Here is a 25256-nt window from a genome sequence, read left to right as displayed (position 1 = left end):
TTTCTTCAACAAGAAAATGGCAAGAAAAACCCAAGAGGTTGATGGGGATACTTAAGAGACATATTAGACAAATGTAATGAGTGCAGTGCACTTGGATCCTGATTTGAACAATTCGAATGTAAAAAGACATTCTTGGGACAATTAGGGAACATGAAACATGGACTGGACATCAGACGATACTATGGAGTTATTCTGAAATTTATTAGTTATTCAATAAATTTGTGATACAAATACTACAGTCATGTGTTTTAAAAGCCCTTATCAGTTAGATACACTAAAACAGGAAAAATGACATGTCCGAGATTTGTTTAAAATACAATCACAAAACAGTTGAAGCTGGGTTATGGATTTATCTTGGGGGTTTATTCTACAACATTTTTATGGTTTAAACAACTCCATAATAAGAAGCTTTAAAAAATAATTACCATTGGTAAAACAATTAAGGCAGCTAACATTTACTGGATCCTTTTTGAATGGGATCCCACTCACATAACGAGGTATTTCTATGAATTAGCAGTTCTTGCCTTAAAGATACCCAAACAAACAAAACCAACAGTAAAAAACCCTCTTGGGTTTTCTGTCATAACAATGACAGATACTTACATTGAAGCTGTTACTGCAAAGAGTCGAGGCCTATGTTATCTTTTTTCCAAGCTTGCTATAACCTTCTATAAGTTTTCCTAAGTGAAGTCTATAGAACTGTCCTAGAACTTTTCTGTCCTAGAACTTTTTTCCATTTTTACCTAACTTTCTGAGGGGAAAAAAAAAAATCATGACCCAATACACTTGGACATTTCTTCTCTCATAATTGTATATTATAAAATATCAGTCAGATGATATATTTAAGTTTCTGGTTCCATTAAGTACTAGCTTACTGAACCATCAATTATCGATACTTAATCTTTATGAACTGGTGTCCCATCTGTAAAGGAAAAAAAACCCTGAGTTGTTTTAAGAATTAGAGATACAGTATATTTGAGCCTAGGGCATCCTCTCATTTAATCCTTACTACCAACAGGTGAGGTAGGTATTAATTTTGTTTGTGATCAGCATAGTTAAGGGCTTAGTTCTGGAGTTTGGATCTTAGCTCTGCCAATTACTAGCTCTGTGATGGTAAGAAAGTAATTTAACCTCCCTCTGCCATGGTTTCCTCATCTGTAAACTGATAATAGTACCTACCTTCTAAGGATTAAATGAGTTCCTATTTTGAAGCACTAAGAAAAATGCCTGGCACAAACTGCCAAGTAAGTGTTATTTATCATCATTAGCATAATTACTGTAGATAAAGAAATTATATGCTGAAAAGCAGTTCTAAGGGGGAAGTTTATAGCAATACAAGCCCACCTTAAGAATCAGGAAATATCTCGAATAAACAACCTAACCTTGCACCTCAAGCAATTAGAGAAAGAAGAACAAAAAAACCCCAAAGCTAGCAGAAGGAAAGAAATCATAAAAATCAGATCAGAAATAAATGAAAAAGAAATGAAGGAAACAATAGCAAAGATCAATAAAACTAAAAGCTGGTTCTTTGAGAGGATAAACAAAATAGATAAACCACTAGCCAGACTCATCAAGAAAAAAAGGGAGAAGACTCAAATCAACAGAATTAGAAATGAAAAAGGAGAAGTAACAACTGACACTGCAGAAATACAAAAGATCATGAGAGATTACTACAAGCAACTCTATGCCAATAAAATGGACAATCTGGAAGAAATGGACAAATTCTTAAAAATGCACAACCTGCCAAGACTGAATCAGGAAGAAATAGAAAATATGAACAGACCAATCACAAGCACTGAAATTGAAACTGTGATTAAAAATCTTCCAACAAACAAAAGCCCAGGACCAGATGGCTTCACAGGTGAATTCTATCAAACATTTAGAGAAGAGCTAACACCTATCCTTCTCAAACTCTTCCAAAATATAGCAGAGGGGGGAACACTCCCAAATTCCTTCTACGAGGCCACCATCACCTTGATACCAAAACCAGACAAGGATGTCACAAAGAAAGAAAACTACAGGCCAATATCACTGATGAACATAGATGCAAAAATCCTCAACAAAATACTAGCAAACAGAATCCAATAGCACATTAAAAGGATCATACACCATGATCAAGTGGGGTTTATTCCAGGAATGCAAGGATTCTTCAATATACACAAATCTATCAATGTGATACACCATATTAACAAATTGAAGGAGAAAAACCATATGATCATCTCAATAGATGCAGAGAAAGCTTTTGACAAAATTCAACACCTATTTATGATAAAAACCCTGCAGAAAGTAGGCATAGAGGGAACTTTCCTCAACATAATACAGGCCATATCTGACAAGCCCACAGCCAACATCATCCTCAATGGTGAAAAACTGAAAGCATTTCCACTAAGATCAGGAACAAGACAAGGTTGCCCACACTCACCACTCTTATTCAACATAGTTTTGGAAGTTTTAGCCACAGCAATCAGAGAAGAAAAGGAAATAAAAGGAATACAAATCGGAAAAGAAGAAGTAAAGCTGTCACTGTTTGCAGATGACATGATACTATACATAGAGAATCCCAAAGATGCTACCAGAAAACTACTAGAGCTAATCAATGAATTTGGTAAACTAGTAGAATACAAAATTAATGCACAGAAATCTCTGGCATTCCTATATACTAATGATGAAAACTCTGAACGTGAAATCGAGAAAACACTCCCATTTACCACTGCAACAAAAAGAATAAAATATCTAGGAATACACCTACCTAAGGAGACAAAAGACCTGTATGCAGAAAATTATGAGATAGTGATGAAAGAAATTAAAGATGATACAAATAGATGGAGAGATATACCATGTTCTTGGGTTGGAAGAATCAACATTGTGAAAATGACTCTACTACCCAAAGCAATCTACAGATTCAATGCAATCCCTATCAAACTACCACTGGCATTTTTCACAGAACTAGAACAAAAAATTTCGCAATTTGTATGGAAACACAGAAGACCCCGAATACCAAAGCAATCTTAAGAACGAAAAACGGAGCTGGAGGAATCAGGCTCCCTGACTTCAGACTATACTACAAAGCTACAGTAATCAAGACAGTATGGTACTGGCACAAAAACAGAAAGATAGATCAATGGAACAGGATAGAAAGCCCAGAGATAAACCCACGCACATATGGTCACCTTATCTTTGATAAATGAGGCAGGAATGTACAGTGGAGAAAGGACAGCCTCTTCAATAAGTGGTGCTGGGAAAACTGGACAGGTACATGTAAAAGTATGAGATTAGATCACTCCCTAACACCATACACAAAAATAAGCTCAAAATGGATTAAAGACCTAAATGTAAGGCCAGAAACTATCAAACTCTTAGAGGAAAACATAGGCAGAATACTCTATGACATAAATCACAGCAAGATCCTTTCTGACCCACCTCCTAGAGAAATGGAAATAAAAACAAAAATAAACAAACGGGACCTAATGAAACTTCAAAGCTTTTGCACAGCAAAGGAAACCATAAGCAAGACCAAAAGACAACCCTCAGAATGGGAGAAAATATTTGCAAATGAAGCAACTGACAAAGGATTAATCTCCAAAATTTACAAGCAGCTCATGCAGCTCAATAACAAAAAAACAAACAACCCAATCCAAAAATGGGCAGAAGACCTAAATAGACATTTCTCCAAAGAAGATATACAGACTGCCAACAAACACATGAAAGAATGCTCAACATCATTAATCATTAGAGAAATGCAAATCAAAACTACAATGAGATATCATCTCACACCAGTCAGAATGGCCATCATCAAAAAATCTAGAAACAATAAATGCTGGAGAGGGTGTGGAGAAAAGGGAACACTCTTGCACTGCTGGTGGGAATGTGAATTGTTACAGCCACTATGGAGAACAGTATGGAGGTTCCTTAAAAAACTACAAATAGAACTACCATATGACCCAGCAATCCCACTACTGGGCATTTACCCTGAGAAAACCAAAATTCAGAAAGAGTCATGTACCAAAATGTTCATTGCAGCTGTATTTACAATAGCCCGGAGATGGAAAAAACCTAAGTGCCCATCATCAGATGAATGGATAAAGAAGATGTGGCACATATATACAATGGAATATTACTCAGCCATAAAAAGAAACGAAATTGAGCTATTTTTAATGAGGTGGGTAGACCTACAGTCTGTCATACAGAGTGAAGTAAGTCAGAAAGAAAAAGACAAATACCGTATGCTAACACATATATATGGAATCTAAGAAAAAAAAATGTCATGAAGAACCTAGGGGTAAGACAGGAATAAAGACACAGACCTACTGGAGAACGGACTTGAGGATATGGGGAGGGGGAAGGGTGAGCTGTGACAGGGCGAGAGAAAGTCATGGACAAACTAACACTATACACTAACAAATGTAAGGTAGATAGCTAGTGGGAAGCAGCCGCATGGCACAGGGATATCGGCTCAGTGCTTTGTGACCGCCTGGAGGGGTGGGATAGGGAGGGTGGGAGGGAGGGAGATGCAAGACGGAAGAGATATGTGAACATATGTATATGTATAACTGATTCACTTTGTTATAAAGCAGAAACTAACACACCATTGTAAAGCAATTATACCCCAATAAAGATGTTTAAAAAAAAAAAAAGAAAGAAATTACATGCTGAATGTGTGTACACTCTAAAAAAAGTATCTTGTCTGGGGGAGGGAAAAATGAACACAGGATTACTTACCCTCCCAATATTAAAAATACTATAAAGCTTTGAAAAGTTATTGGCATTGGAATAAAAACACTGACCAATGAAGAAAAATATAAAGTCCAGAAAGAGACCTAATATAAATATGTGTGTGTATATATACACACACACACAAGAATTTAGAATATGAAGACATTTTCAAATAAATTCCAGGTGAAATTTTAATGTAAGCAATAAAATCAAATGTATACTAAATAAAAACATGCCCTGACTGAAAATGAACAAAGGACAGTAGCAATTAAAAAAAACTGCAATAAAACATATTCTACCCTTACTGATAATCATACAAAAGCAAATAAAAATAATTTGTATCTTTTTATTATCAGAATGGAAATATTTATATCAACTGAAAACACCTAGTGCTGAATAGGAAACAGGCACTCTCATTGACACTTTAGTGGGAACAGAGTTGTATGATCTTTCTGGAAGGCAAACTGGCAATAAATATATCGGTTTTAGAAATACATGCAAGCCCTTGGGACTTCCCTGGTGGCACAGTGGTTAAGAATCTGCCTGCCAATGCAGGGTACACGGGTTCGAGCTCTGGTCTTGGAGGATCCCACATGTGGTGGAGCAACTAGGCCCATGTGCCACAACTACTGAGCCTGCGCTCTAGAGCCCGCAAGCGACAAGAACTGAGCCCGTGTGCCGCAACTACTGAAGCCCGTGCGCCTAGAGCCCATGCTCCACAACAAAGAGTAGCCCCCCCTTGCCGCAACTAGAGAAAGCCCTCGCGCAGCAATGAAGACCCAACACAGCCAAAAATAAATAAATAAATAAAAATTAAAAAAAAAAAAAGAAGTACATGCAAGCCCTTTAACTTATTTCTAGGAATTTATCCTTTGGAAAATATAGAGCTGTATGTACAAGGATCTTCAATGCAGCATTATTTATAGAAAAAAACTAGAAATAAAGGGAATTGTGATAACACAATACTGTTTCCTTATACCTCAACTTCCTCATTGTAAAATGGAAACAATACTCTCTACCACCATTAATAATGCTATCATAAAGCAAGAAGCCAAGGATTACTTACCTGCTAACCAAGCAGATTAACAAATTCAAAGCAGGAACCCTCTCATCATCTTTGCTGTCCTACAAAAAAGAAAAAGAAAAAGTTTAAAATGTAGTCTGTTATCCCTTAATATTTTTGAAACAAGTTTCAAGATGGAAAACATGAGCATTTTATTAGAGGATAGAAATAATCACAGGGAAATAGAAAATGTCAAAGAAAAAGGAGAAACTGTAGAGTTAATGATTCCTTGGGAAACATCTAAGATCATCTTTTAAAGAAAGGTCCTGAATAGGTCCTGAAAAGAAATAAGAGTTGAGGGCTCTAAGGAGGGTAACTTGGGAGAGATCTTCTTCCTGGTTCCAAGTAAAGGAGCAAAAAAACCCTGTGTCCTAACTGGGCACAAAGGGAAAAAAATTATATAAAAATACTTCAAAGAAAATATTCCAGAACAGAGTTCTCAATTACGATGGAAGTAGTTTGTGAACTATACATTTTATAAAGTTCACTTTAAATATCTGTTAAAATGACAGACCTAAGACACATGGAAGGTAGTCTTACAGAGTATGAAATTTATTTTTATACATTTCAAGGAATAGTCACAATAACTCACTGAGTAATGTTATAACAGACATGTCATACATTATTCAAACTTGGGACACACTTCAATGATGTCAGCATATTCAATTCCTTTATGTGCCAAGAACTTAACAATATGAATAAGACATACTTCCTGCTGATAGCACAGAAGAGGAAATATCCATATCAGCTTTAATTAAAGGAAAAATATGTTAAGTGTCATAAAAAAGACACAAAGCATACTGGAAAAACAGATCATTGAAGAGATTATTTTTAATTGTGAGGATTAGGGAAAGTATCACAGAAAGTGATAGGATATGAGCCAGGCTGTGAAAAGTAAATGGTATATAGATGCAGATTAGAAGAGAGTGAAAAGGCACTTCTGGAGAGGGAGTAAAGTCTAGGAACACAGCTTAGGGAATATTTAATGAGTGACAAGTACATTTTGCTCAGAGTACAGGCCATATAAGTTAGTTTGTGCCATATCATGGATATTTAATGAAAATATTTTGGAGTAGTCAATGAACAAGTATACATTTTGTGGAGGAGTAAAAAGGAATAAAAAAAATCAGAAGTGGACTTAGTCTGGCATCAAATTAATTTATATTGTAATGCTGCAGGTATGAGTTAGAGGAAGGGTCTGATTGGAGAAATTCAAAACAATTATTATGCCAGACTGTTAGTTGACCACTCTGGCTTCTTGACTCCCCTTATTATTTAGCAAATGAATCTCATTTTTAGCTGGGCACACTGTCACCCAACTAAAGTAAACATTTCCCATAGTTCCTTATGGCCATGTGACTAAATTCTGGCCAATGAGCTATTTTGGCCAGATGTGTTTGTAGAACCTCTGGGAAGGCTCTTTGGAGGGGATGACCTTCTTCTCTTCTTTCCAGCTTCCTATAGTGAAATAAAATGGCTGAAGCTCCAGCAGCCATCCTGGATTATGAGGTGAGCTTGAGGATGGAAGCCACATGTGGCAGAACTCAAAGGCCTGGGGCGCTGCCACCTTAGATCTAATCTGCCTACCTTCAGACTCCCTTTGTCTGAGAAAAGCACTTACATTTTATTTAAGCTACTGTTATTTTGGACTCTTCTATTATGTAACTAAATCTAATCCTGACTAATCAAATATTCCATGTTTTCCTGTTTCATTGAAATCGTTCTTTACCACCACATAAATTGGTGAGTGCTTCTGATTTGAAATATTAAGTTTGAACTTACCACTAAAAGCCTCACTTCAGAGCACCTTCTTGCAAGCTGCCGAATCAGTGAATGAGCCTCCGGTAATAAAGGTTTTTCAAGACAAGCCAATAAAGCATAAAGCCATCTTCCCTATATAGAATTTTAAAAAGTAATAAGTAAGCAAACTGCACCATAAATTTAACTTATAATCACTGAATTGTACCTCAGAAAGGTCATATCAAATTATGTTTCCACCAGCAGTATATATGACTGAGTTTATTCTGAGCAACACATCACTTTAGGGGAAACCTGAAGAATATTAGAACAAAGTTTAAATAGCAATTTGTGTAACACACTAAGTTAGCTCCTCAAGCAACTCTAAATCAATAAGACTTTTTCTTAAACAAGAAGATTCACACCTGGGGGTGGGTGGGATAAATTGGAAGATTGGGATTGACATATATATATATATATATATATATATACTATTGATACTATGTATAAAACAGATAATGAGAACCTACTGTATAGCACAGGGAACTCTACTCAATGCTCTGTGGTGACGTAAATGGGAAGGAAATCCAAAAAACTAACACAATATTGTAAAGCAACTATACTCCAATAAAAATTAATAAAAAAATAAAATAACATTAAAAAAAAGATTCACATCCAGGTTTCTTTTATAAAGAGTGAGTGGGACTCTCTTCTACACGAAAAAAGCTGGTATACATTTAAACTTGACTCAAACTTTCTGGGATAAATTTACAATATAAAGCTGGCATTCAGGTATTCAAATGGCCTCTACACTTAGAAGGTGCTTAAATCTCTACTGATTGTCTAAGATGTATCTATACCTAAAGATTCCTTTTCTCAAAGTCAGTGAGCACACTGTGACAATACTAAAAAATAAAAGCAAAACTAAATAGCTGAAAACCTTCTTTAATAACATCACACTTAGTTGGCAAAATAAGGTGGTATTTCTCAAAAAATATTAGACAAGTAATCCCAAGAAATAATTAAAAGGTCCCTTTTTCTTTTTGCTAGTTTATGATAAGCAAACTTCCTGTGACACAAGGTTTTTTTTTAAACATTGGTATTCTCAGTACTAGAGTTCTAATGGTATGGTTACTTAGAGGAATTGAACACTGTTGATTTAAAAGACAGATTACTCAAAATAAAACTCAAAGGATTAATCAGATTAAAATTTAGTAAATCAGCTATCACTGGTTCAGAAACACTTTAATGGTTCCTCTGGCAAATACAGCCACACTTTTCGGTAATACATTTTCATTAAATTAACAGGAAAAGCCAAAATTATCACCTCTTGAGTGGGTAATCTTTAAAAGCTAAAAAAGAAAGTTCCAAAAATCTTACAATAGAGTTAAAAAAATAAAGACTAAAGGAAGAGAAGGAAAATACGTCAGATAAATAATACTGCTAAAAGGTCGCCGCTATCAGACAGGAAGAACTGATATAGAATTTAAAGCTCAACATCTAGATTCCAATGAAAAAGTAGCCTAAGAATATGAGCCAAGTTATCTATTGAAGATGTAGCTAATATATAAACCCATGGAAAAAGTTTTGCTTCACTGATAACGAAAGAAACATAAATTATATTTACTTTGAAGTACTACTATATATTTACTAAATTTGAAAAACCAAAACAAATTATAAAGTGATAGCTTGAACCATATGGAATTGTTGAAAATCAAATGTTTTTAACCTACAAAAAGGGCACTTTCATAAGGTTCAACTTAAAGTAGGGTTGTAGGGAAGAGAAATTTAAGAATCCATTGCTGATGTCATTATATACGGGTTCAATTCTTCTGTAAAGCAAGCAGGATGTAACAAAAGCTTACAAAACCTTGATCCAATAATTCTATTCTAGAAATATCCTGAGAAATAATAAAAAAGAAAATCAGTACAAATGTTTATAATTTAGTCATGATTGTAAAATATAAGGAAGAATCCAAATGGTCAATAATGAGAATCAAAGTAAACCACGGACATTTAGACAACGGCAATTATGTGAATTACATTATCATATAGAAATATATATGTGAAATGTGAGCTAAAAAAACAGAATATATACATTAGTAACAACTATGTAAAAGACATGTCTGACCACTCAATCGAAACAGTGATTTAAGCATGGATTTTTTTCCCCTTCAAAATTATATGTTATATGGTAGAGATTTAAAAGAATGAAAATATAAAAATAAAAAATGAAAATCCAGTGATAAAGAATATAATCATTACACTTATGGAAGAGACTTATCTAAGCCACCTGGCTGAATAGCAGGCTGGGAAACTTATACACTGTACTGTAATGTTGCTTTATCTGTCTCTCCCAGCAGACTATAAGCTTCTGGAGGGCAAATATATCATCTATTTTGACAGGAAGTTTTGGAGCCTCAGATACACTATTTTGCAAATATCCTCAATTGTGAAAAATATTTGTTTTTTAAATTATAACTCCAAAGGATAATAAAATTTCTTATTAGAGGATTAAGTGGGTAATTCATTTATATAATGTCTACCAAATTTACCCAATTTTGAAGGTGAAAAGTAAGCTGTGAGTGTAAAGCAATAAAATAGAGGGGTAATACAGCACAGTTGTTGAGAGTATAGCCTGACTGCCAGGGCATGAGTCTCAGTTCTGCCAGCTATAATCGGTGTGACCTCAAGCAAGTTACTGAATTCCCATGTGCTCCAGTTTCCTCATCTGTAAAATGGAAGTAACAGCTCATAGGTTATCAAAGGATTCAAGGAGTTATTATATATAAAATCCTTAGAACAATGCCTGGCACATATATTTGCCATTATTGGTATTTCTGATATGCTTTTTTTTTTAAACATCTTTATTGGGGTATAATTGTTTTACAATGGTGTGTTAGTTTCTGCTTTATAACAAAGTGAATCAGTTATACATATACATATGTTCCCATATGTCTTCCCTCTTGCGTCTCCCTCCCTCCCACTCTCCCTATCCCACCCCTCCAGGCTGTCACAAAGCACGGAGCTAATATCCCTGTGCCTTTCTGATATGCTTTTGTGAACTGGATTTCAAAGCCATTTTAGAAAATGCATTTCAAAGTTCTTTAGGTCAGTGCTATTTGAAATGGGGTCTGCAGACTGGCCAGTCTGTTTGTTACTGATCTGTGACAAGATAAGCAGCTTCTCCCAGGATATAAATCAACTATTTAGTTGACTTTTTTTCCCCAATGCAAGACTATCTCAATGAAGGAAGTAGTATGTTGATTTACATTCTAGTGTAATTTCCTTATTTTACTGCAAACAACCATTGCTTGCATTACACATATAGTTGTATGTATATGACATATATATAAATAATGTAAAGCCATATCTTATATATAAGTATATAAATTTTGTCTGCATTATGAAAAGAAAAAGATGCAGTATTACCAATTCTGGAGTAAAGTCTCTTTCTCCAAACCAATTACTCAAATATTCCAAGACACTAGTTACTGTTGCCTAAAAAGGAGGGGGGAAAGAGATGAAAGAACAGTATTAGTAATACAACACTAACAAGTTCAACCTGAGTTTCATTAAGTTCAGTTAGAAAGCAACTCGTATGTTTAAAATGGCCTCATTCTTTAGGCTTCCAGAGAAACCTGTGACTCTATTTAGTAATTGGATTAGATGGCACACTCAGTGAGAAGAGGCTTTGTAGACATGTTCTTATATACTTTCAATTATCAATACCTTGGTTTAAATCCTAGGATGTAGTTTGTAACTACTAATTTAGTTCGGAACTACTTAAAAAAAAATTCCACATACTCTTAAAAAAAAACCTTTGCATAAATACCTTCAGCTTATTTTCATTAAAGCAGAGTACAAATCTAAAGACTAAGTTAGCTAGAGAAAGATCAGTTTTAAGCTACATAGATAGAATTATCAAACTGTTGAAAATATTCGCGGGCTTACGCAAATATAGATGGACACTTACAAAAATCACTCTCAACAAATTTAGTATAACTACTACAGTACCTTAGTGTAAATGATCAAGTAAGTAAAACTGTCAGCCAGTATATGATTTACAACAGAGTATGACTGTTATCTTCCAAGGGTATCCAATGCTATGTGAATGCAAAACAAAGTTTTTATTTGCTCTTTAAATGGATAACAGAGTTCCTAGTTCTGAAAGACTGAAGAACCAAAATCCATATTTCTCCCCTTTTGATCCAAGAAATTCAAATTTCATTCTTAATGAAGTGTGTAGGACATCTGGAACTAGAAATAGCAATCTAACCTTAGTATTTATTTCAAACCCCAGAATCTAAGACTTATAACTGAAATGTATACATGTGAATAGTTTAGCACCATGATCAAGAGCATGAGTTCTGAAATTAGATCAACCTGGGATTGAATTCTAGTGTTGCCATTAAAACTTGCTGAAAAACCAACTGCAAGTAACTTAATCTCCAATTTTGTTTCCTCCTCTATTTAAAAAAGGATATTAATAATAATTTCCCATATAGGGTTGTAGTGAAGATTAAATAAGAACTGTTAAAGAGTTTAGGGCAGGGTCTTGCATACTGTAAATATTCAGTAAATGTACTCAAATACCTTAACAAACATTGCAAACAAAAGAATGCATAAATTCTTATTAGATTTTACCTGATTCATTCTGCTAACAATACTAAGCAAGGGAGGAAAACCAATCTGAAAGAAAAATGAGACTGAAATTTACTAAATGGTATTATGGAGGCAGGGGGTACATTTTTTTCAAACTGGTGAATTTCTCAACACCCTGTTTTTTAAAAACAAAAAATAGATAAAAGTAAATTCTTTCATTGTCCATTACAATAAAACATTCCATGAACTATTATGTTGGTAATGCCCAAGAAAATAATGTCTTGATATTTGAATATGTAAATTTTAAAATAATGATTTTAGTAATTAGGATGTTAAAGCATGAAATTGAAAAAAATGATACTATGATATTAATATGTTGTACACACTTTTAAAATCTTTAGCTAAAGCTAACATTTTCAGGAATTAAGGGCACTTGAATGAGTTCTTTCAAACCTAAAATCTGCTTCAATTAAAAAGTACTTTGGAGTTTAATGTTGGGAGCCTTGATTATGAAAACAGTACTGACCTGTGAGAAATTTAAGAGGACATGCATTAAACTCTTGTGTCCTTAAATGGTTCTTTCATGTGGTATATATTTCACTTGTATATATTTTGTAATAACAAACTAAATAAATATATATTAATTCTTTGTAAAATTGAAACATTTGGAAATGTAACATACGTTAGGGATATTATACAAAAGAACATATGTTGTATAAGAAATAGTGTTAAATTAGCTCCCTCAGAGATCTGAATCTGTTTACACTCCCACCACCATGTGTAAGAGGGCCCGTTTTCCCAGCCCTTGTTAACACAGTGTGTCAAACTTTCTTTACCAGTATGTTATCTGAAAAATGCCAGCTCAGTGGAGTTACAAGCAATATTTTTATTATAAGTGAGTTTGGGAATCTTCTCATATACGAACAATTTGTATTTCCTTCTTGTGAGATGTCTCTTTATATCCATTGCCTTTTTTTTTTAAACTGGGGTCTTGGTCTTTTTTAGTGATTTTTGGAGGTTTTACATTTGCAGGATAAACTAATTTTAAATGGGAAAAACACAATGTAGCACCACATAGAAAACAATAAATACCTACTCAACAGAACAGAACAACATAGTATAGGGAGTTACCAGTAATGCAGATGTGTGCAGTGGGTTCCGTAAGAACATCTGCAAACTTGAGGGCAGGTGAATCCTGAAGGACAAGAAGCAGCTGGCCACATAATTTATGATTAAAATAAAGCCATGTGAAATTTAAATATACCCTCAGCATTTTACCTCCAGAATATGCAATTTACTAAGCATTTTTAAATACCTAATTGTGTCATATGTTTTCCTTTGTTTCCCTGACTACTCATAACTCATTGTTTGACCCACATCTAATCATTAAAAAAAAAAAGAATCCTAACTCACAAAATTATTAAACAGCTAAAACATGCATTGTTTTAGAAACTAGGCTGCCAATTTTTAAGTCAAAAATACAATAAACTAAGAGAAAATACTGGCAAATATTTTCTGTAGAGAGCCAGAAAGTAAGTATTTTAGGCTTTGCAGGGTACACACTGTCTCAGTCACATATTATTTATTTATTTTTAACAACCTTTTAAAAACATAAAAACCATTATGTTTTTATGTTTAGCTCATGACTATACAAAAAAAATCTGCAGACTCGATTTGCCCCAGGTTGTAGTTTGCTGAGTCTTTATACTAAATCATGAACCAAAATTATGACCTTTTTCTGTTTGTTTAGCCACATTATCACCTACTTGTACATAATCGATTCCAGGACTTTCACTTGCAGCTGGTCCAACAGCCCCTTCAGCATATAACCTCTCACCCAGACAAAATTTTTTCCAGCCTTCTTCATCTTCAGATTTTGGCTAAAAGAAAAGAAAAAAGAACTTACTTACTCCTATGTATATTTTTTTTATACTGAGCAGTGAAAAAAGAAGTGAGGATTCCTCCATATTCCCACCACCTCAACACAAAGATATAGTGCCTGTTATGGAGTGAACCGTGTGCCCCCAAAATCTGTATGTTGAAGCCCTAACCTCCAGAATGGGATTATTAGGAGACTGGGCCTTTATAGCAGAGATTAAGTTAAAATGAGGTGGTTAGGGTGGGTCCGAAGCCAATCTGGCCAGCATCCCTGTAAGAAGAGGAAGTCTGCACACAGAGACATCAGGGATGGGCGTGCATACAGAAGACCACGTGAGGGCACAGCAAGGAGACGGCCACCTGCAAGCCAAAGAGAGAGGCCTTGAGAGAGACCCACTGACACCTTGATCTTAGACTTCTAGCCCACAAAGCAGTGAGAAAATAAATTACTGTTTGTTAAGCCACCCAGTCTGTGGTGTTTTGTTATGGCAGCCCTAGCAAACCAATACAGCACCCAAGTGGTCACACCATAGATGGGACATGTTTAGTTTGGATCATGCCTTAATGAACACTGACAAGCAAGAATGTGTTCAAAGGAGGGCGATAAAGATGGAAATTGGTATGGAAAAAAAATACACTAAGAATGCTTATAAGAATGAAGGATGTTCATCTCGTAGAAGGAGACATAATTACATACCCCACATACTGAAAGGGCTGTCCAATTAAAGAAGGAGTAGATTTATTCTACATTGTCAGATGAAAAAAAGTAGGACCATTCAGTTCAATATGGCTACCTTAACAGAACAATTAAAAATTCTTTTTCCTAAAAAATTTATTTATTTATTTAAGTATAGTTAATTTACAATATTGTGTTAGTTTCAGGTGTACAGCAAAGTGATTCAGTTAACAGAACAATAGGTTTATCTGGGCACATCACCTTGCAAATTATTTTACATATATGTGCAGTTTTTCCCCCACCCCGAGGATAAACCACTTTCATTAGATTCTCAGAATGAATATGAAACCCCTAAAACATAAAAACCCATTGTCCTGGAACAATTCATCTTTTCCCATTACTCCACTGGTCAGAGGCTGTTTCTGCTTCAGGTAGCATTGAAAATCCTAATTATTAAATATTGTGGGTGCTTAATAAATGATTGGATCAATTGATCAATCAATGTCCATATTTACATAGTTGCTATCAGAGCATGCTTTAAAAATTCATTTTATTATTTACATAATGTTTACATCTGCCATGATGAACATATGTTATTGCTATGTAATAGTCTACTGTTTTGATGGATGATCTTCATTTATTGAATCAATTATGTTCAGTCATTTCTTTCTTGACAAAATTATTTTGTCATAATGTTACTAATGAGCTTCTTTTTGAATTAGTAAGTATGTACCCAAAAGTCCTTAGACTGAGCAAGAAAAAATATTATCTACCTACCTACTGCCCTCTCCCTCTTCTTACTAGGAGGCCTCACAGCACGGTGAAAGGCTTTAGAGTCAGACAAAGTTCAGTCTGAATCTCAGTTATACCTTTTATGAGTTAAATGATCTTGGGCAAGTGATGTTAGTGTCTACCACACTTTTCCTAGAGCAGAGCTTCCAACTGGTATACAGAAGCATATAGAGAGGTTACACTGAATCTCTTAGCTTTCAGCTGGTAGTTTAGGCTATGGGAGCAGCCTCCTCCATTTATCCCAATGTGTCATCGCGTAAAAGATGTCAGGAAGCACTGCCTAGAAGAAGCTTCTAAAATCTGAAATCTATGAACCACCTGAAACGTGAGCAAAATTATATGCATAGGTACATTTTTTCCCTCTGAAAATAAATACCTTTCATTTGATTCTCAGGAAAACTATAAGACTCCCTAAAAGGTTAAAAGGACTGTCCTGGGGCTCCCCTGGTGGCGCAGTGGTTCAGAATCCACCTGCCGATGCAGGGGACACGGGTTCGTGCCCCAGTCCGGGAAGATCCCACATGCCGCAGAGCGGCTGGGCCCGTGAGCCATGGTCGCTGGGCCTGCACGTCTGGAGCCTGTGCTCCACAACGGGAGAGGCCACAACAGTGAGAGGCCCGCGTACCACAAAAAAAAAAAGGATTGTCCTGGAGCAATGTATCCACCTCTTCCCCAACACCCTTTTTTATCCAGTAGTCCACATATAGCATATTTACTAAAAAGCTTAAAATTATATCTAGGATGATAAAGTAAGAAATACTACTTTCCAGTAAGCATGACCAGCTTTACTAAAATGTCACTCACTGATACTGGCACCATTACCTCGTGAGGAAAATCCCAATAAGCCTTTATTCAATCTTTTTGTAAATGCTGAAAATGCATTCAATTTCCTAAAAAGCAAATGTCTAGAAGAACCTTTAAAAACTTGTAAAGACCAATCCAAAGTCTCTCAAGATGCAGCTTAAAACTGTCATAAAAATAACTTGCCTTACTGACTCTATCCTTTTCAGGGTATTAAGATAATGGAACTGTTACTATTAATGATAGATGGGAGAGAATGAAAATAATATGGATTAAACAAGTGAATCTTTAAGAACTGAAAGTAAATATGGACTATATTCGTTATACACTGTACAATCTAAACAGAGAAACTTACATACCATGGTCACATTACTATCCAAGTGCTGTGATTTCCAGTGACTTCTATGTCTGTTCACACTCTAAAGGAAGATAAGGTAGACAAATGATCTTCAAAGAATGGATAACTCAAAAGAAAGCAACTGCTGCACAACATTCTAACAATTCTAAAACTTGGAAAATATGTTCAACTGTATTATGTCTAATGATTATAATAATTTGGTAATTGATTCATGAATATTCTTATCTTTATACACTAGAAACCCCAATTTTTCCAACTACAGTCTAAGAACAGAAGTAAGTCCGAGGGAGGGAGGGGTTTAATTTGATTAAATGATTAAAGTACACCTACCTGCCGAACAGTTGAAAACTGTGCCACTTGCTGCTGTTGCCACTGAAGAGTGGGGGAATATCCTTCAGGAGCAGGTTGGCATCCTGAAAGCTAGAGATCAGTTCATAAATGTTAGAATCAATGTTAGTGTTATAACTAGAATCTCATACCTCTGCAAAGTAAAAGCAGAATCAAGATGAAAAGTGAATAATAAAGCAAATAAGACGATACAAGAATGACAGTATTTTTTGCAGATGTAAAAAAGGAGGCAACTCACTTTATTATTTACATCTGAGTTTAAAACATTAGGAAAAGACTCTTATATAGTCACTTTAGTAAAAGCAATCTGGAATGGTTTATAGTTGGAGTTTCTAAGAAATCCACATGACATGAGACTCAAAGATATAATCTAGTCCTACCTTTCTACTGAATATAATAGCAAAACAGTTTGAAACAAACAGAGATATAAACCAAATAAAGAATTTTGGTATGAGCAGAATGTACTCAAATAATTTCAGATGCTTGACTTTATAAGGGCTACTTCTACCTTCCAAAACAGCACAGAGGTCACAACTGATCACATACTGCCTTGAAATAAAACTTAATGTGGTCACTTTTTAAAAGCCAGGTATACAAGATATCATCTTCCATCAACTAAAAACTTCTGAAAAGGAATTATATGAAACGTTACAGCGTCTGAATTTAAATCTCCTGATTATAAACATCAGATAAAGGAATTACTTAGAAAATAAAAGAAAAAGGAATTATCACAATTTAAAAACTGCTGCTCTCCTTCTACCTTTGGTTAAATAGCACCTCCTAAAACAGACCTTCTGCGGCTACTCTATCTAAAGTAGTTCTCCCAGTTATTTATTGGTCATTATATGTTACTTTTTTTCACAACAATGGTCGCAGTATGTAATTAATTTGTTTTTTTTTACTGTCTTCCTCAGGAGAATGTAAACTCTACAAGGGTAGGGACATTTTCTGTCTCATCCTCTGTTGTATTCCTAGTGCCTGGCACGATATTGTTGTTTAGTAAAATATGTGTTGGATAAATAAATGAATGAAAAGGTTCACAGTGGGCAAGTAGGTAGAAAAGTGTGATATTTGGGTTTCTGTTTTAAAAAAACAAAACCCAGTCCAATTCAAAACATGCAAACTACACTAAGATTAAAGATCAGCCTGATAATAATTATGAACTGTAAAAAGGTACCTTAAAAATAAAGGATAGCATAAGTAACCTATTGAAAGACTCCTTTAGGATTGGATCATGTTCCTGAAGTATTATGAGCAAATCTCCACGAATGCCAGGGTTACTGAAAGCCTCTCTGGAGGCAGTAAATGCCAGCTGTCCGTTTGGGGGGAAAAGTACAACTTAGTACAGAGTAGTCAAATCTTACCTACATCGTAACTGATAACTGTCTGACACTATAGGAGAGCCTTGGCCTTTTAATTTGTGGGAGGGAAAAAAAATCCCCTGATGGGTAATAAAACTCACAGAAACATTCACACTTTGCTTCCTTTTCAACTTCTTTGGGTCAATTTGAGCTACCACAACATCTGGACAGTGAGCTGCTTCGATCCTACAAATAAGAAATAAGTACAAAAACGTGATTACTATTGTTCATGTGTAGTAAAGCAAGCGATCCACTTCTATGGTTCATTATAAAATCAGAAAAAAAGTTCAGAATTGCAATCGAGGTACTAAACAATGTATTTCTGAAATTATGTTGACTGAAAGCAAAATTTCTTATATGGAAGAAATCTAAGAGCACCTATATTGTCACAAGTAATCAGGTTTAACAAAATTAAGCTCATAGAAACTCGCTCACGCAAAGATGTAATCAAGGAATGTTGTTCCGACAGTGGATGGGGGACGGGAACAGAGGCGGGGCTTTATCACACTTAAGGGTCGAGCGGGGCACTGGGCGCTGTGCCCAGGGGCGTAAGGACAACCAGGCCACCCGCACAGGGTCAAATCACTCACTGGACCCGCCTTAGGTATTCTTGGGGAGTCCTCGGAGGTACGTTGGGGTCAAAACTGTCTGTCAAGTCGCAGGGCTCCACTGGCAACAGCCGGGGCATCAACTCTTCCACTGCAGACTCCGCCGGTACCCACGCCATAGTTTTCAACGCGGCCTGTCCCACCCAGCGCATGCGCCAGGTCTGGGTCACAGCGCAGGCGCACATATTGTCACCTTTGGCGCGGAGCTGAGCAAGAGGCTGGGCTTGGGGGCGTAACTGCGCATGGGCGAACCTGCTGATTGTCGTAAGGTTAAGGCTCCGGTGGAGTAATCAAGACCGCGAGGCTGGTTCCTAGTAAAAGTAGTTCGGAAGTTTTTCTGGGTATTACGCTCTATACTCTTCTAAGACTGAGGGTTATTAACTTTTATGCATCCCTAGTAGTGAGGGAACTTTAAATGTTTTTTAAATTAATGACCAGGTTACTGTGATTATCATTTATTGAGCTCTAAATTCTTAAACCGCTGGTAGACGCATCACATGCATTTCCTCATTTAAGTTTTACAACCTTTTGACGTAAGTGGTATTATCCAGGTTTTGTAGGGGAGGAAGTCGACCGAAAGAGGGGTTAAGTACTACAATCGTAACTTTCTCCGAAAAAGGAAAACCAATTCCAACCCAGATTTATCTGACGCCAAATGAATGTAAAATTAATTTCCCAGAGGAATTTCTTGTGCTTGGCTGCGCCGAAGATCACTTTATATTTATCTGAAGTGAATATTACTTTTATTCACTTTTTCAGAATATCTCTTTCCTTAGATAATGCAAAGAATAAAGTTAATGCCAACACCTAGAAATTATCATTATTAATCTTAGGACCAATCTTGTGAGGGGGTACTTTATTTCCATTTTGCAGGTGAGGAAACAAGGCAGAAATGGATTAAGTTAACTTGTGCTGGGTCACAAATTGCAAGAAACAATCAAAGTACTATATCTGTTTTTCTAAACAAGCTGTGAGTGAATACAATTGACTTGTTTTCTAAGGTTTGTTTGTTTTTCAGGCTTTTTTTCTTCTTTTTCTTAAAGCACTGTCTTTAGCTTGCAAGCAACTGATTTCAAAACCAGAATGTAACTTTCTAAATTGGAGACAAACTAAGGACAGTCCTTAGGTTAAGAGCTAAAGAATTAGTGCTTTTGAATGGTAACTAAACAATTGGGAGACTTGGAAAGAATCTGTTTGGCTGCAGTCAAACTAGAAAATTATTTGGTTAAAAATTTTACTGATTTTGGGAGAAACAAACTTATAAGAAATATGGAGAAATGCTCCTGTCACCAAGCGTTTTGGTAATGATCAAGAACAAATTAGAAAAAGTAAACAGTGTGTCATTTCTGGACTTTCCTACAAATATATATATATATACACAAATATACACATATATACAAATATATATATATTTGAAACTAGCTTATTAGCAAGAAATATGGAGAAATACTGTCACCAAACGTTTTGGAAATGATTAACAACAAATGGAACAAATTAGAAAAAGTAAACTGTGTCATTTCTGGATTTTCCTACAAATACATTTTTTTTAAACTAGCTTATTAGCAATTTATCCCCATTTTTCTGGAGAAAAGAACCTAGTAGACCAACCACAAGGGAACAATTCTTAATACTGGACTCCATGTATAAGTGTGTGGCAGAACTACACAGGGATGAAGGGAACAAGGGGAGGAATAGCAGAATGGAACAAAGGTTGTCCTGGGAAATATTAAGAAAATTGTTTTTCAAAAGAAAATGTGAGTTATAAAGTACATCAGTGATTCTGAAATGGTGCTAAAAATTTAAATACACAGGAATAAATTCATTCAAGAGAAAGGAAAGTAAAAATTTATAAGGGTTACTTTCTACTCTTTAAAACTAATCTGACTTAAAAGAATTAAGGAATGAACATTGGAACACATTTTAAATATGGTTATAAATTGGAAATTGCACTAAGTATTTTTGAATGTTTCAGTGAGATATGGGACAGTTGAGAAGAAACTATTTGGTTGATGAAGTTATTCTGAAAAAAACTTAATTTTTAGAAAGCTGAACTTCTAAAACTATAATAACCATTTCATTTAGCCTCTTTCTAGGAAGAACTATTCCTAAGATACCAAACTGCTTCCGGTGCCCCGTTTTCAAAGATTTCCAGTCACTTCTCAGTTTACAGTGGAAAGACTTTTCTGTTTCAGTGTTTCTCACATTGGTGGTTGGCTGTAGGAGTAGTATGAAGGTTATGAGAACAGAGCTCAATGGCTGTTTATTGACGATGATGGCATCTGCTAAGTCAAAATTACAGAGCTAAATGCAAAATTTGTCCCTGTATTTTATATCCCTTTAAGCAGCTCAGTTATTTTCAAATGTTTGTGTATATAAGAATTATCTGGAAGAAATTATTTAAAATACAGACTCCTGTGTCCTATAACTCTCTTCCTCCAGAGTTTGAGTCTATTTATTGGTTGTAGGACTCTGAAACTGAGATTTTTAAGAAGCATTCCAAGTGAGAAACATAACTTAGCCCATCCATTTAATCTTTTCCCTCCCTATTCTTTAAGATTTACTACCCTAGAATTTCTCCTACATTACCATACTTTGTCAGTTCTTTTCTCCTTGGCTACAGTCTAAAATTTAACTTGCCTCTTTATGCCGTTGAACTTTAATAAATTCAGTCATCCAACTAATGTTTATCAGTTTTCTATTACGTGTCAGGCCCTGTGGTAAGCATTGGGCTTTATTAGGTGATCTGGGGACAGTGGAGCTTTGCTGTCAAGAAATGGGGATAATTCTGAGGAGTCCAGCTCCTGGTTAAAAACCTATGTGTGATTTTTTTTTTAGGCCTGACTATACGCCAGTTACAAAGGCTTTACCTGGCAGGCTTCACAGGGAAACCTGCCCTCTCCACACCAGACTTGATGCTCCCATTCAATGCATTGCAGTCTCTGAAGGGAATTGCAGTCAACAACAGCCAGGCATTCTAATGCACTGCTGCATTCCTAGCTCAGGTGTTTCCACTTGGAGGTCTCCTTCATGGGAAACTTCACGTCTCTGAGTCAGTACTCAGTAGTTTTCCACTCCTAAGGCTGCCCCCATCCCCACCCCCAGTTCCATAAATCTGCAGGAGTCTTTTGTTTGGGACCCCCTCAACAGTGAGATGACCCTCAACCAGTCATGCCATTCCATGGGGGTAATGGAACAGGGGGAGTCTGTGCTTTCACCAGGTTTAGACTCTTGCTTATGCAATCACAGTAAGTGATTACGGGCTTCACTTTTGCATTCATTTTGGCTCATTGTTGCTTTGATTGGCTTCTCTGACACCTGGGAGCTGAGTTCTCTCTTCAGCTCATCTGAACACTTGACAAAATCTGTGATTAGGTATTTTAATCACTCTTATCTAGAAAGTAGAAGAAAGAAGGGAAGCTAATGGTGTAATTGGTAAAGAAGCAGCAGTCACTCATATTAGCCAGGTTAGAGAGGTATTCGGTCATTTTGTGGTTTGGACAATCTTCTTGAATTTGTCAGACTTCAGAGACACGATTACAGAGTGGTCTTGTTTTGGTCATGATCCTTCAGGGTTCCTGAGTGTTCTTGTCTGATGTTGGTGTGCTGTGATATGGTTTAGGTTCAACAAAAGAATAGTGTGGCCTGGCTGTGAGTGCCCGGGCAGCTCCTAACAACAGCTGGGGCCAACTGATAGAGCCAGGCCAATTTCAGGCTCTCAGAAGATGCTTTTTTCTTTCTTAGGGCTATATGGGGCCAAATGTTTTATATAGATTATCACATTCAATCCTCACAATGTGTTGTTATTCTAAGTGGTAAGTATGATTGTTATCTTTATTTTCAGATGAAGAAACTGGCTCAGAAAATGTTACATACCATGCCCAGGTCATACAAGTAGGAAGTAGATGGAGCTGAGATTCTATCTTGGGTGGTCAGACTTATGAACCATTGCTCTAAAACTTACTATGCTCCACAAGATACAGCTCAGCACAAATGAGAGGCTTTATGACCCACTGGTTGTAGATTAGAGAAAGGCAATTAAGTTAGACGCAAGGGGATCCTGGTCTTGGGTCACACCCTCTGGGCATGAGCAGAGTCAGTCTCTTTATCTCTGTCTGAGAATGCTGTTCTTAGGCTTTGGAGTCCAGATCCAACAAAGCTCACTGATGCCAGAAAATTAAGGTGAAGTCTAGTTTAGTTATGGAACACAAAACCCAAAACTTTACTCCTCTTTTAAAGTAAAAATACAAATCTAGCTCCTTCCTTTTAAAGTAGGAGTTCCCTTCTTTGCTACGTGGTTTTAATAATTCTTATGTTCTTTACAAATCAAATAAACATTAGATAAAAAGAAAAGGAAAAAACCGTTAGTAGATAATCATGTTTTGTTTCTTTAGCTATAAATGGTTTGAGAGCAGATCATAGGATTTCATTTGTTTAGTTCAATTAAATGAACTCAGTAATAATTCTGGAGTTGGTCAGAGTGGCAGAATGAAATCGTATTGGAGTATAATACTGGTGGGGCACTCTGTGGAATAGAAGCAATTGCTGTTTGAACAAGAGCTAGAAATTTTTAAAAATTTATTTATTTTATTTATTTTTATTTTTGGCTGTGTTGGGTCTTCGTTGCTGTGCGCGGGCTTTCTCTAGTTGCCGCGAGTGGGGGCTACTCTTCATTGCATTGCACAGGCTTCTCATTGCGTTGGCTTCTCTTGTTGTGGAGCACGGGCTCTAGGCATGCAGACTTCAGTAGTTGTGGCACGCGGGCACAGTAGTTGTGGAGCGCGGGCTCTAGAGCACAGGCTCAGTAGTTGTGGCGCATGGGCTCCGTTGCTCCGCGGCATGTGGGATCTTCCCGGACCAGGGCTCGAACCAGTGTCCCCTGCATTGGCAAGCGGATTCTTAACATCTGCGCCACCAGGGAAGTCCCTATATTATTTATTTTTGGCTGTGTTGGGTCTTCATTGCTGCGCGCGGGCTTTCTTTAGTTGTGGCGAGCAGGGGCTGCTCTTCGTTGTGGTGCATGGGCTTTTCATTGTGGTGGCTTCTCTTGCTGTGGAGCACGGGCTCTAGGCACATGGGATTGGTAGTTGTGGCACATGGGCTCAGTAGTTGTGGCGCATGGGATTAGTTGCTCCACGGCATGTGGGATCTTCCCAGAGTAGGGCTTGAACCAGTGTCCCCTGCATTGGCAGGCGGATTCTTTTTTTAGGCTCAGCGGCCATGGCTCACGGGCCCAGCCGCTCCGCGGCATGTGGGATCTTCCCGGACTGGGGCACGAACCCGTGTCCCCTGCATCGGCAGGCGGACTCTCAACTACTGCGCCACAAGGGAAGCCCGGCAGGCGGATTCTTAACCACTGCACCATCAGCGAAGTCCCTTCTGCCCATTTTTTGATTGGGTTTTTTGTTGTTGTTGTTGAATTTATGTGTAATTTATTAGTCTTATTTACTATTATTATACCTGATATGATTGTAGTCATTGTGTGTGCAGACTACACCACCAGACAGATATCATACATATGGACTTGACACTCTGCCGATGCTGAGTATTACTCTTTGTAGTGAGTAGTCCAAAAATAGTTGGCTAGTGCCTTATAATGTCACTATCTGAACAAATGGAAAAGAATCCATATTAGAAAAAACTGCAAATGCTTTATTTATTCCCTGGTGGTCTAGTGGTTAGGATTTGGCGCTTTCACTGTCATGGCAGGGGGTCAGTCCCTGGGCGGGGACAAAAACAAAAGCAAACAAACAAAAAATACCCAAAGCAGACACTGGATTAAACCAAAAAGTAGAGGCAAAAGCTCCATCTGGTGTTGACCATATAAAATTCCAAGGAATTTGCATTATCATACTTCACCTGACTGTGTAATACTAGAACCTCCAGTTTAGAAACATCTGTGGATTGAAAAGTAGGAAGGAAAATACTGGCTGTTACACATTAACTAGTGATTAAGATGATTAATGACTGAAGAAAAAGTCATAGGTTGTTTAGAATACTTGCCCCCAGATAGTCCCTGAAAAAAAGTTCCAAGGTCAAATATCTTTGGGAAATGTATGCAAATGCCACTCTTAAATATTCACAATGAATATTAGCATATTAAAATTCTTGACAAGTCAAGAGTCCTATTTTACATAATTTAACTGGTATTTGAACACAGGACCTCTCCCTCTCTCTCTCTTTTTAATATTCTCTGGCATTTTCAAGAATACCAGTTTGAAAAAGTAATTATCTTAGGAGTATTTGCTTTAAAAAAAAAAGACTTTTTCGGGGGGGGGGAACTTATGTCAGATTTTATAGTTTTACCATCCAAATACAT

General features: G+C 36.4%; 1 protein-coding gene across 5 annotated transcripts in view; it reads right to left on the bottom strand.

Moving 5' to 3' along the window:
- Positions 1–19123, bottom strand: part of GEMIN2 (gem nuclear organelle associated protein 2) — a 37202-nt gene extending 18079 nt beyond the window's left edge. The window contains exons 1-9 of one of the 5 annotated variants that reach the window (XM_089907643.1): positions 18932–19123; positions 18434–18518; positions 16954–17043; positions 16625–16684; positions 13885–13998; positions 12161–12205; positions 10946–11014; positions 7559–7669; positions 5780–5838 (exon numbers count right to left, since the gene is read on the bottom strand). In XM_089907643.1, coding sequence (XP_089763769.1) covers positions 5780–5838; positions 7559–7669; positions 10946–11014; positions 12161–12205; positions 13885–13998; positions 16625–16684; positions 16954–17043; positions 18434–18518; positions 18932–19092 — 794 coding nt within the window. In that variant the 5' untranslated portion in view covers positions 19093–19123. Of the gene's footprint in view, positions 1–5779; positions 5839–7558; positions 7670–10945; positions 11015–12160; positions 12206–13884; positions 13999–16624; positions 16685–16953; positions 17044–18433; positions 18519–18922 lie in introns of all 5 variants that reach the window. The other 4 variants (XM_089907642.1, XM_022570682.2, XM_089907644.1 and 1 more) reach the window with 4 other exon arrangements.
- Positions 19124–25256: the final 6133 nt, after the last annotated feature.

This window comes from Delphinapterus leucas, chromosome 2 (assembly GCF_059928025.1).
Source record: "Delphinapterus leucas isolate spDelLeu-1000000601 "Yukka" chromosome 2, BTC_Dleu_Yukka2, whole genome shotgun sequence".
NCBI classification, from domain to species: domain Eukaryota; kingdom Metazoa; phylum Chordata; class Mammalia; order Artiodactyla; family Monodontidae; genus Delphinapterus; species Delphinapterus leucas.
Note: the sequence above shows the minus strand (reverse complement) of the source record. Positions and strands in the feature narration are given on the sequence as shown.